The 12,721-nt window shown below is 48.3% G+C and overlaps 2 protein-coding genes across 2 annotated transcripts in view; one reads left to right on the top strand and one right to left on the bottom strand.

Moving 5' to 3' along the window:
* Jag1 (jagged canonical Notch ligand 1) overlaps window positions 1–7,384 on the bottom strand; it is a 35,394-nt gene extending 28,010 nt beyond the window's left edge. Inside the window, exons 1-2 of the mRNA XM_004840824.3 lie at window positions 6,790–7,384; window positions 6,058–6,363 (exon numbers count right to left, since the gene is read on the bottom strand). Coding sequence (XP_004840881.1) covers window positions 6,058–6,363; window positions 6,790–6,870 — 387 coding nt within the window. The 5' untranslated portion in view covers window positions 6,871–7,384. The remainder of the gene's footprint in view (window positions 1–6,057; window positions 6,364–6,789) is intronic.
* Window positions 7,003–11,623, top strand: LOC147824645 (uncharacterized). The gene is made up of 2 exons (XM_087188579.1): window positions 7,003–7,065; window positions 7,522–11,623. The coding sequence occupies exons 1-2, from the start codon at window positions 7,003–7,005 to the stop codon at window positions 8,368–8,370; spliced, it is 912 nt and encodes a 303-aa protein (XP_087044705.1). The 3' UTR covers window positions 8,371–11,623.
* The last annotated feature ends 1,098 nt before the right edge of the window (window positions 11,624–12,721 follow it).

The following is a 12,721-nucleotide window of genomic DNA, read 5'->3' as shown; positions in this document are numbered from 1 at the left end:
TCCAAAAAATCAGACAAGAGAAAAGCAAATACCTGGATTTCTCTTGGTTTCAAACTATAAAACTAAGACTTTTTAAGAAGGGTCACCTAGATTTCATCTTTTCCTTAAGTGTCTCCAGAACAACAGCATGGGAGTAAATGCAGTAAGGATGGGGAGTTAACAGACCTTTAGTGTGGATTTGCAAACTGACTCATTTCTGCCCCTGCCCAGCTCCAGGCCCAATACCTCTGGCACCAACAGCTGGCCCCCATTCTCCTGCATTGGAGAGGACTGAGCAGCTTTCAAAATGGCTTTTGGGGAAATTTTTGTGCAATTTCACCTGGAGGAGAGTCCTGGCATCAAAGCTTCCAAGGCATGCCAGGGCCACCAGGTCTCCCTACTTGCCAGGGCCAGGGCACCAGTGCCTCCTCCTGCCTGCCTGCCAGGCTTGGGCTGCACTATATCTTGCCCCACTCCACCGAGGTTACCTTGGCACTGCGCTGGGCGGTAAGCACTTAATTGCCACATTAAGAAGGGGGGATGTAAGAAACAAAGGTAATTGTTTTGGCAGCTGGGAGCTTCCTTTTCCTGGCAACAGTGGCAGCCAAACCAAGCTCTGAGAAGCGGCTGCCTCCCCTACTGCCAAGCTGACGGACACAAACAAACCGCCATCCAAACGGCACGCGTGCGGTGTCCAAAAGCCCAGGCTGCTGCAGCAGGCAGGCCGGCCGGAGTCACACACATCCTGGGGATAACAGGCATGCCAACGAGGCCATTGTGGGTGCCAGTCGGCCCCAGGTCTGTCGGGGCTCTGCACTCTGCTGACTCAACTGTTGCTTCCTGTTGCTTGTCCTGTATTAGCAGTATTTTTTGGAGAGGCCTCATTCTTCTCTGTAATCCTCATTTCAGTCAATTCGACCAACACTATTGTCCTCCCCGAGTGTGGATGGCCAGGATATAAAATACTCCAGTCACAAAACAAGGCTTCAGAGTCCATGTGTGGGCACACACATACACACTCACACAATTCACATATAGGGCTCTAGTGAGGTGAGAGATGGAAAAAGGATGCCCACTCTCTTTCGTGCAAAGGCTCCAGTCCTAGAAAGCAATCAAGTCTGCTGGGCTTGACATGTCAATAGAGTCCGATCTGGTTACAAAGGGTGATTTTCTCTTCAAAGCCCACCTCAAAGGCATGCCAAGCCGCCCCAGAGCTCATATCCAGATTTGAGACTCAATGAGAGGCCCCTACCCCTTTCCCATCATTACCCTTACCTGTTTGAAAGGCATCCCACTGATAATTAAATGCACCAGTTACAAAAGGGTGGCGAGGTTAATAGATAGAATACCAAGAAGCCAGCCAAGCACAACGGTACAGTTCACACAGAGCAAGCCCAAACAAGAGCCTTTCTACTTATTTACCAAAAGCGCATAAAAACTGGGCTGAGCTGGTAGAGGACTGGATGTCTGATTATTTACATACCCCTTTTAACCGCTGGAAACCACCTGCAGAATTTCTTCTGTGCATATGCACTGCACCATGATAGATGTCAATGATACCATAAAAATCAGGGCCATAGGGCTGAGGTGGTCCGGATCAGAAACCAGCAAGAAGTCACAGGCTGGACACTCAGCAAAAATAGGACACTTCTGAATCTAGGACCCCCTTCCATGTCCATCACTTCCTCATGTATATTCCAACAACTGGTAGAAAAGGTTAGGTTTGTTTGCTTCTAATTTTTTTAAAAATCATATTTAAAAACTAGAACCAATGAGGCTATCTCCCAGCAGCCTGGATCCTAACTTTGGAGGGCATGCCTCTAGAAGTTCTCAGGCGTATTTGCTTTTATGGATTACAAAGCTAATTGTATGCATGTCCAGAGATTATACATTCTTATGCTGTCACTAATCTTGAAAGCCTGACATTGGGACCGATTCTGGCCCCTTTAAAATGGAGCCAATGGCTGCTTTATGAAATCTAGGGAAGGCCTCTGTTTGCATTCCTGTTTTCAGATCAGGAACATGAGGACTCCTGGTTCCATTAGCTCTGTTCTTTTTTTATGAAAACCTTTTTTTTTCTGCATGCTACATTTCCCAAGTCCCTCCTATCCTAAAGCTCCCTGAAGGCACCACTATTTGGTGTTAGATTTAAGGCAGCATTCAGACTGCTAGTTTTTTGAAGGGGTTACAGCCTGTAAGTTGCTGCTGCTTCTCTGCCTTACTCATTCAGTTCCGGCAGTCTGATCCAAAGCATCACCACTTTCTACAAAAGGTTTGAGTCCCTGTAGAATTATGAGTGTGGAGCTGGTGGGTTACAAACTCATATAAGTACTGGAGGTTTGAGTAAGTTGCTAAGAAACAAGACAATAAGGAGGAGGAAAACACAGAAGGTTAAACCTGCAAGAGAAGAAAAGCTATTAGAAACCAAAACTATTAGAAACCTGGAACAGGGATCCCATCTGGGAAGCAGCCATTCTATAGACACTCAGCAGAGCCCTTTTAGCTAGCACAGTTCCACTTTCCTCCAAGCCCAGTTTTGCAACACACATCATCCCATCACTTAGTTTGAGGTAGATATCTTTGTATGTGGAGAAAACACTCTTTACCCTAAGTCCTTTGCATATACACATGCTATTTGTATATATAAAGTACATGCCGACCACACAGGCATCCTGCAAATACTGGCTGTAGAAAGGAGCCAGCTCAAACAAGAACCCCACTCCTCTGCCCTTTAATATATCTACACCCCATGTACAAAAGGCTTGGGGCCGAGCAAGACAGCAGGAAGTATAAAGGCAAGGATTTGTCAATTATATTCTGTGATTAACATCGTGGTGGTCGATTTACTCAAACCCTTGATTCCTTAATCACTCAGGTCTTAAGCATAAAAGGGTCCAAAGCTGACCTCTCTCTGGTATGTAAAAATCACATTTCATTGCTTTCTTTAAAAAGTTGACCATAGCAACCTCAGTGGATAAGTGGAATTTAAATATGAAGCTAAGAACCCAGATAGTCCAATTATTTCCCCCGAAGTTTCTGTAGATTCATTTCACTCTAGGGCCTCCAATGCAATCATACAGCTAACTGGGGTTCTAGGGTTCCCAAAAAGGAGTGGTAATTACACTAATGCATTTTTAATAAGCAGGCACTGGGATTTAGCACTCATTTTGGGAGGTGCAAATTAACCATTTCAGCAATTTATAAATGGTTATTCCCAAATCATTTCTTGTTAAACCCAATTACCCCACATAATGATACTATTATCATTCAGGCTGCCGATGTGACCATCATAAATCAGGCTAGCTGCTTCAAGTCAAGTCCCTTGAAGCAGAGAGAGCAGGGCCATTAGAAGCCACTGGTGAAAAGCTCCAGGACAGAACAGTGGACAAAAGTGGGCCGTAATCAGATCCGACATGGCAGGCGAGCCAAGGCCAGTCCACTCACATGCAAGCTGGAATGTGGATTGTATTTCATATCTAACCAAATCATTTCCTCCTCTTCCTCTCCAGAACGTGAACAGTTATGACTGGGGGGTCATAATTCCAAACAGAAGACATGAATTACATGACCTTCTCTACTGACCTATCCTGCTCCCAACTACAGCTCTTCCAGGCTCAACAAAATGAAGGTTCATTCACAAAATGGCAATTGTGGCTACCTAGAAGTTAGCAGCCTGCAAGTTGGCAGCTTAGGTGGCTGGGAGTACAAGGTGGTCTGAACTTTTTTTTTTAAACCATATATCCTATTGACTCTTGCATTCTGTACTGTGTTCAGTTATTTATTACCTATCCAAGGAAATCTTTTTTCTTTTTGAGCTCACACTGCACATGCTAGACAAGGCCTTTGCCATAGAGCGACAACACTAGTGCTAGAAGTTATAAAAAGATACTTACTAATTGCCAAAATAGACGAAGCTGTGCAGTCTATTTCACTTGCTCAGAGAAGAGCTTACAGTTGTTTACACTCACCCGGGAGCCATTCTTCAAAGTTATAGACGGAGGTGTTTCTCCAACCACAGTCAGGAAAATAAACTAAAACAATACACCTAAACTCCAATTTCTTTTGGGAAGTAAAGCTTCTGTTTCACAGGAGGCCTTTTTAGGGCAGCAGGGTGGAGACTTGTTTATGAGTGATACACACATTTGGCCCAGCTTCAAAAGAACCACACTTGGAGGTCACTCTGGTGGGTCTCTCCCATTCTAGAAGAGCCCAGAGTCTATTTCATGGTTGGTGACCCGTGGGGCCTGAAGGCACAAAGGAGCACTAGCAAATGAACCGCTCACCCTGCCCTCTCACACCACTTCCCTTCCTTCTCCATTGAGGACTCCCTGCCAAGTGTCAAAGGAAGACAGGCACACCTTACAGGTCCCTTTCCCCCAGCCAGCCTAGGAGCAAGCCTCCCTCTTTTCCTCCAAGCCCTCCTCTGACCCTGCTCTCCAAAAGAACCTCAGCCAGTCCTGCTGCTTCTCCACACCACTAATAAGATTCCTTTTATGGTCTTGTGAAAAGCAAGGGGCTGGGGACCGATTCTCCCGGGGAGGGTGGAACCACCTGCAGGCCCCTTCCCCTTAAACTCCAGACACAGTTCAAGGGCAAGCGGTATTCACTGTCAGCCTGGGCACAGCCAGATTTAAAGGTGGCCAATCTCTTTAGCTTAAAGTTCTCCCTAATAGGGGATTAACAAACAAGACAAACACTCTTTGTAAAAATGAAATCCCACAATAGAAACAGCTCTCAGATCTCAAGAGAACTTCACAGTGGCCAGTTAAAAAAAAAAAAAGTTTACTGTCATGTTTCTGGTAACTGTCTTATCTTACCCAGGGCACAAGGTACTTTATCATGAAAGCCTCTGCAAATGTGGACTTTAAGGGCCACTCCAAGCTTCCCCACAGAGACCCAGCCAGACACTGCCCTCCCTCAGCTGGGAATCACAGCCCCAGCCTGCGGGTAGGAGGCAGCAGAGCGCCCCATCGGAGCACGTGGCGGAAAGCAATCCTCGGCGCAGAGCTCACCACCCACTCTCTCCGCACAGGCCGGGCCAAGCCCTAGTCCCGGCAGAGTAACGCCTCCAGGACAGCGGGCACACCCCCAACATTTCCCTTTCCTCCCCTTCTGCAATGGCACCCATCTTCCTTCCACCCATTTTGGGATGTTGCAAGGGCCTTGCCTCTGGGGCTGCCAACCGGGCGCGGGCCTAGGCTGCTTCGGAGGCGGCAGAGGGGGTAGGGGGGTGATAAAGGTCCATGCACTTGCACCCAAAAACACCACTTCCTGCGGGCTGCCCCTTCCAAGCCCTGGCACTGCCTCGGGAGGGCTCGCGGGGGCCGTGCGCCGCCCGGGCCGGACGAGTGTATACGCCCGCCCTTCCCGGGGAAGTTTGCAAACACAGCTGTTCCGGAGCCCGGGAACCGCTGGAAGCGAGGCCACAAGGGCTGAGGGAGGGAGGGCAGGAAAGGGCCGGCAGGGGGCGGGGGTTCCTGGGCCTACAGCCTTGGCACAGCCCAGGAGACGGAGCCTGGCCGGGTTAGAACCAACCCAGCACGCAACAAAAATCTCTCGGGTAGCAGCTGGAAGCCGACTCCCCCCACACCCTCTAGGAAGGCCACACCCGCCCTCCAGCCCGCTCACGGGAAAGGGGAGGGTACCAATTTGGACAGCATTCGCAGGCAAGAACTTCGAGAAGTCGCGTTCCAGGGCGCACCAGGTTTAATTGGTTAAGCAAAATCACCTACAATGACCTCCTGGTAGGGTGGTGGGGCTGGGGAGGTTATGTCAAGGCCTTCAAGTAGTAAGTTTAAACTAGCCTTCCTCGAAGCTTTTCAACGCCCCACAAAGACTTCAGGGGTCTCTATTTTTGTGCGTTCCACCAAACAAGGAGGGAGAAAGGGACCCACCCAGTCCCTGTTCTGCACAAGTTTAAATATATAATCTCGGTTCTCTGACCTGCCACCCACAAAAACCTCCCGGGTTAGCGCCGCGTTTCAAACTCAGGCCCTTTAAACCCCCTCGTAAGGGAAAGTGGAGTCGGGCAGGCGCGGGCGCGAGGTTCCACCGGCTCCCTCAGGGGCGGCAACTCACCGGCCAGGCGAAACTGAAAGGCAGGACGATGCGATTGCGGTCGTTGCTGCGGCTGGCCTTGAGGTTGAAGGTGTTGCCCCCGATGACAGGCGTGGACCCCGAGCCGAAGCTGCAGGGCCCCCCGGCCGTGACGCGAGATTGATACTCCTTGAGGCACACTTTGAAGTACGTGTCACACTCGTCGCGGGTGCACTTGCGGTCCCCTGGGTTCCGGGCGCCGCCGCAGCAGTTCCCGTTCTGCAGCTCTCCGTTCGCGTTCTGCATGGACAGGATCTCCAACTCGAACTGACCCGAGGCCCCGCACACCTGCGGGGGAGGGAGGCAGGAAGGTCAGCGCGGGAGAAAGTCGCTGGTTTCGAGGGTGGAGGTGGCGACTCCCCTCTCCGCCCGCCCCGAAGAGCCCTCAGCGGGCACCAAGGGAAAATTTTTGCAAAACTAGGCACAAGGATTCAACGTGATTGAGGAACAGAAAATTCACGAATGCGGGAAAAATGCGACGACTGCGGAGGTTGGGAGGGGGTAGACACAAGCGGAGCGAAAGCACTCTGCCCGGCCAGGAGGGGTCACCATTCGGAGGCCGGGGCCTCTTCGCCGGGGACCTGGCCCTCCACCGCCCAGGTGCAGCCTCTAGGGCGCAGGGCCAGGCAGCTGGGCGTCCGAGCGCCCGCGTCTTGGGCATCGCGAGGGAAGGGAGAGGACGACCGGGAGGGAGGCCGGGCGAGAGGCTCCTACCTTGGCTCGCAGGGCGCAGAGCAGGGCGAGCAGGAGGCTCAGGGGGCGCCCGGGCCGGCCGCGCGCCCGTGGGGACCGCATCGCTGCGCCGCGCGCCGCGGGCACTCGGGACGCCGCCTCCGCTGCTCGCGCTGGAGTTCCCGCCCGTGCCACCGTTGCCGCTGCCCCTGCGGCCGCCGCGTCCCGGCTCTAATATACTCCGCCGATTGGAGCATGCACGACTGGAAAACAACACCACTTTTCAAAAGCCCTTTCAAGAGCAGCCCGTTCCAGAAGGCAAAGAGCCCGGCCTCCTTTTATTATTCTGATCGCTTCTTTGAGACGCTCCCCCTCCTCTTCACCTCCCGGCTTTCTTTCCTTCTCTCGCGCTCCCCTTCTTTTATTATTGTGATTATGCGCAGCCTTTTATTCCCTTTCAGATCAGCTGCATGGAAAGGGGGGAGGGAGGATTGGGAAAAAAAAAAAATTCGAGCGAGCTCGCGGGCCGGCTGCAGGTAACACAATCACGCGTGCCCGCCTGGCTCTCGGAGAGGGACCCGGAGAGCCCGTCTGGGAGCAGCGGTCCGGGCGGGCCACCTCTACCCAACACGCCCAGCACGGCGCATGCGCGCTTATTAATATTCATGAGGGGCGTGACCAACGACAAACACGCCTCTTCCCTCCGGATTGACGGGGAGGGGAGTGAGGGAAAGAACTTGGAAGAGACTGGGGGATTGGGGGCGCGCAGGGTAGCAGAGGCGTCTTAGGGCCCCCTGCAGACCCCCACCCTCGGGAGTTAGGGCCGGCGGGAGGGGAGAGCACGGGAGCCTAAGGAAGGGGCCGTTGCTGTGGGACGCCCCCTCGGGGCCCGGAGCCGGGGCCCCAGGTGTAGGCCCCGGGGCGCAGCAGGAACGGACCGCTTCCGCCTTCCGCGCCGCCGGCGTCAGCTGCGGCTTTCGCCCCCGGAGGAGGGCCCGCCCGCTGGGAGCCCGGCCCGCTTCCCGGGGCGAACGAGTGGCCGCTCGGAGCGCTGTGCTGGCGGCGGCGAGGCGGGCGCACTTGCCGCCGTCTGCTCGCCCGGCGGAGGCGACCTGGGCGAACGCTGCTGGGAACTTTGCAGAACTTTCCCGGAGCCAGGCTGGCCGCAGATTCGAGGGAAAGCCTCGGCCGCGCGCCACTCCCTCTGAATCCAAGTCTGCGGAGCCTCAGAGGGCTCCCAGCTTCCTCTCCAAACCAGACGGAGGGAGGGTGGCGGGCACGCCGAGGCCCCGACCAAGCTTGGGAAGGGCGGGCAGAGATGTCGGGGGGCTTGGGCACTCCGCGCCCGCCTCCACGGGCCGCAGTGCCGGGATTGCACCTGTAGGCGGCCTCCGAGCCCCTCTCTGGGTGGCAAGAGTGGGACTGGATAGGGCCATCTCACCGCCGCCTCCCGAAGCAGAGCTGGCTTCTCTAGTGGCGGTGGAAACTGATGCCATTTTCCACCTCGAGGCGGGCCTTGCAATTAGCCGCGACACTCCTGGTCATAATCAAGGTCAACGGAAACCCGTGGGCCAGCTGAAGCCTCTGCCAGCCCCTCTCCCAGCGGGTCTGCTGCTGGTTTAAGGGGAGCTCTTTTAAAAAGCAGACATCCAGAGTTTTAGCTCTTATATTGAGTATGTCCTGCAGAAAAGCATGACTATTCAGAGGCCAGTCTGGGGCTCTAGCCCTCCTGGGCTGTAGAGGATATGAGCTGCACTGGGTCAAGGGAAAATAAGTTCCAACGTGCTGAGTTAGGAGAGGGTAAAAAGGCAGGTGTTTGTAGTAATCTCCTTACTGCATTTGATGAGAAACTAAAATAATGGGCACTCTTTTCAATGCCAGATATGCTGGGGGATAAAAGCAGCTAACTGATCTTTTTACACTGGTTCAAAGCTACCAAGGATGGCTTAGGAATCCTGGCATTTGAACAGCTCATAAAACGCTCCCAAGAAAGGTATTTTTTAAATAAAAATATGCCCCATCTTATTCGTGAGAAAATCCATACTTGCATAGGAACATAGCTAAGAACAGAAGAGGTTTACAGTTAGTTATGTTAGCTGGTTTAGGCGGCAGCCACCTTTCTCTTACTGTGGCCTTGTGTCCCCTTCCCAGAATATCCAAAATGCAAGCCATCCACTAGTCAACAGTTATTCTGTTGACTTTTCTAGTCAAAATTTGTATAAACACCAGCCCCCCACAAACACTTTCTACTCCTTGGTTTAGGGTGCTAGGTAATGGTGCTGAAAAAAAAAAATCCCTAAAGGCTGATGAAGCCTTAAAATGCAAACTCCTTGAAGCTCCCCATGTTGAAACCCTTTTGAATTCTGTATCCTGTGCCTCACACTCAGGAAGGAGACTCTGAAGTCCCTTTTTTTTTTTTTTTGGTACCTGGGATCGAACTCAGGACCTTGCACTTGCAAGGCAGGCGGTGGAACCACCGAGCTAAATCCCTGTCCCCTGTAGTCCCATTTTAAAGTTTCTGTGGAGTAATCTGGCTTGACCCAGGAAGGAAGGAGTTTCCGGGGTAGCACTCTTGGCTGCATGTGAGTCAGGGTCAGCTCCAGTCCACTGGTGACTATAGCCCATTTGATGAACAAGAAAGAGAATAGATTTCTGACAGGTTTAATCAGGTAGCTTAACCCACTAATAAACACAAAATTATCATGTTCTCATAGCAGAGTCCTTCACCCCTTTCTGAGCCTGAGAACCCACTTTTAGAGATGATTGTGGGCTACAGGGGATTCTTTTTAAAATTTTCAGTTGGGCTCTTCCAATGATTTGGGACTCCCCCAAAAAGCCAGTCACCTTAGGGCAGCAGGCATGGAATGGAAGCTCTATCCACCACTTCCTCAGGCGCCGCCCTGGGGAATGGGGAACTGTGGCTGAGAACTCAAACGTGGAGATTCCCCCAGCTAAGCCATAGCTGCCTTTGAGCCTCACCTTCCAACTCTAAGCAAATGTCCCAGAAAAATGTTCCTGTGAAAAATGCCACTTAGGCATCATACGTAAACCTCAGAGAAAAGGAAAGGCTAGCCAGTTACTGTTTGGCCAGTTGCGCATGCTCAAATCATAACTATCCTTGGATAACTTTCTCCTTAAAAAAAACCCCTTCATTCTCTTTATCCACAAAACTTGTCCTACTTCTACTGAGTCATCAACAAACAGAAGTCTTGAACCCGCAAAAGGTTTAAGAGGAGACATTCAAGCCACCTTGACTGTATTTAAAAATCACGGAATCAACTGAAATTCCTGGTTAATCAACTCTGTGATAAAAATCAGCTAGTCAGTAGTGATTGAGAATTACTGTTGCATGTGGCAACACAGATAATAATAATAAAATCATGTGGAGTGAAATAAGCCAGATGCAAACCCTATAACTTATATGGATTGGTTTATATAAAGTTATACAATAGGCAAAACCAGTCTATGGCAAAAAAAAATCATAAGAATGATTTTGGGGGGAGGTATAGATTGCCAAGGACTTGCTTAAGGTTCTTCTGAGGGTGGAGTAATGCTCTCAATCTTGAGGGGGGAATTTGGGTACACAGGTGCATGCATTTGTCAAAATTCATTAACCGGTATATTTAAGATTGGTGCATTTCATTATATGTTCAAAACAGAAAAGGTTGTAGATAAATATTTCCTCACAGTCACTTAAAGGAACACAGAAGCATTTATGGCAACAGGTGATGTCTGCAACTTCAACTTGCACAAAAATTACGGCAATTGGAGAGCATAGTGAGATGGATAAACTGTATGTTAAAACAATAGGAAAATGTTAATGGAAGAATCTAGGCAGTATACTGGTGCTCATCACAAAATTCTTTTAAATGTCTCTATATTTGAAAAGGTTCATTATAAAATATTGAGGAAAATATTTATATGCCGGGCACTGTGCAGGGTGCCAAGAATATGGTGACAGCTCACATTGGTGAGCACTACAGAGCAAGGAGTATATTTGTAAGGACTGATGCCAATGTCAGTTATAGTCATGAAGAAAAAGAATGTGGTTCCTTTTCCTGTTTTTTAAAAATTTTATTCATTCCAATAAATAAGTCTGAACTATAGAGAAAGGACATATACAATATCCTTTAAACTTTTACTCCCTTTGTCCTTGTTTGAGCACTGCAGAGAATGCAAATTCACATGTCCTACTCCATATATGTGACCTCTTTATGCAACCCCACCAGAACCAAGGCTACCCCTGTGTCCTGCAAGTTGACCTCTTGTGCTCCCACTACCACCTCAGTGACTTGGTCAGGCCTCTCGTGGGAAGTATGGTGTCTGAATGCTAACCTATCACCTTGAGTTCTTCACATTCTTCCATATTACAAGAAATTCTGCAGGAAGAAAATCTATGGGCTACAAATTAGACATTAAAAATCAGGTTAAAATTACAGCTCCCACAGCAACCCCAGACCATGAATTTATTTATTGAAGAATAAATTGAATACATCCAGCCATAGTTTTTTCCAAGCTTTGTTTTACATACACAAGAAATCTGAATTAATTTTTTGAAATTAAAACCATGAATTTCTTGTATTATCAAGAGTAATTTTCTATCCACTCATTTTAAACATTGTTTTGGTTTTTCCTTGAGCTCAAATATTTATAATTTTGCCCACCCTGCCCTAATTCTGTCTTATGATCACTATCAGGGTAATTTGCCCACATCTCCTTTAACAAACCAATTGCAGAAGTCACTAAAAAGCCAAGATGCAAAATCCAGGAACTATGGAACTAATATCTTCATTTTACTTTTTGAGTTAAGAACAAATATTTGCAAACTTTTACAGTTGTATTGGAGCTACATGGTGGGGGATGTCCCATTTGTAAAATGCACTTTTTTTCCTACAGTTGAGTATTTTTTGAAAAAGGAAAATCCTGGGTGTAAGTTGCTGTTAAATTGGCATTCTGAAAACAACTGAAAGTGACTCACCTGTGCTCTTTTCATTGTGCTGGTGTCTGCTTTGTGAACAACACCTGAGTGACTCGACCCATAGAAATTCTGGGATAGCAGTTCTTTTTCTTTTTTTAAATTCAGTTGGTCCACTTGTACATTTGACCGATTTAAATACAACCAACAATTTTCTATAATTGTTAAGTGTGACTAAGCGCTTACAAGCCTTTTCATCTCCTAAAGGCAATGGAAATTATACTTCCAGAAACAAGTAGCATTTGGAAAGTACCATGATCCAATGCACTCCATGAGGACCTTTTCATCTCACTTGACTTGGCTCTTCCAAACAAATGTAAAAACCGAACCTGCTTCCAGATTAAAAAAAAATAATGGCTGGAACTTGAGAAAAGGAGAGTTAAATATATTTAGTTATCTAAAAGAATTTCAGAACACATGTTAATGTGAGAATCAAAGAAAAGTGATTCCACCTGTTAAGGGCACAATCCCGACAGGACTTTGAATCACAATTCATGTTTGGGTTAATGGTCCTCAATAAATTACAAGACCGTGTCTGTGTTTGACATTTGTGTTCTCAAGCCAGTGGTTTCTTTCCTGATAGCTTTTGCCAAGTTAGAAGTTATGAAGAACACTGAAAGTGAATGATCATAATGCTTATGTTTAAGTTTTCATTTGAAAGGAAAATAGTTATTTTTATTGTATTATGCTGTTTTTAAAGGTGGATAAAGAAATGTTAGCTTTCGCACAGAATTATCAGCATGATACAAATTTCCAGATCTTTTGTTTGTTTGTTTTGTTTTGTTGTTTTTTTGCTTAAATTCTTTTATTGGTACATTTGGGTTTACGGACGTACAGATTTATATCAGTGCCAGTCAGAAAGGATTTCAGGACAATAGCAAAGATTCTCTTTTTATTTTGGAACTAAAGGTAGAAAACCTAGAATGACTATGAGGCAGAAAGTTTAATATCTAAAAGATGATTACTTTATGCATTGAAAAGCCAGATAAAAACTAGAGA

This window comes from Heterocephalus glaber, unplaced genomic scaffold (assembly GCF_053883595.1).
Source record: "Heterocephalus glaber isolate CG9 unplaced genomic scaffold, H.glaber_assembly_v1.0 deba00001532, whole genome shotgun sequence".
NCBI lineage: Eukaryota > Metazoa > Chordata > Mammalia > Rodentia > Bathyergidae > Heterocephalus > Heterocephalus glaber.
The sequence above is the reverse complement of the archived record's forward strand: the minus strand, read 5'-3'. Positions and strand labels throughout refer to the sequence as shown.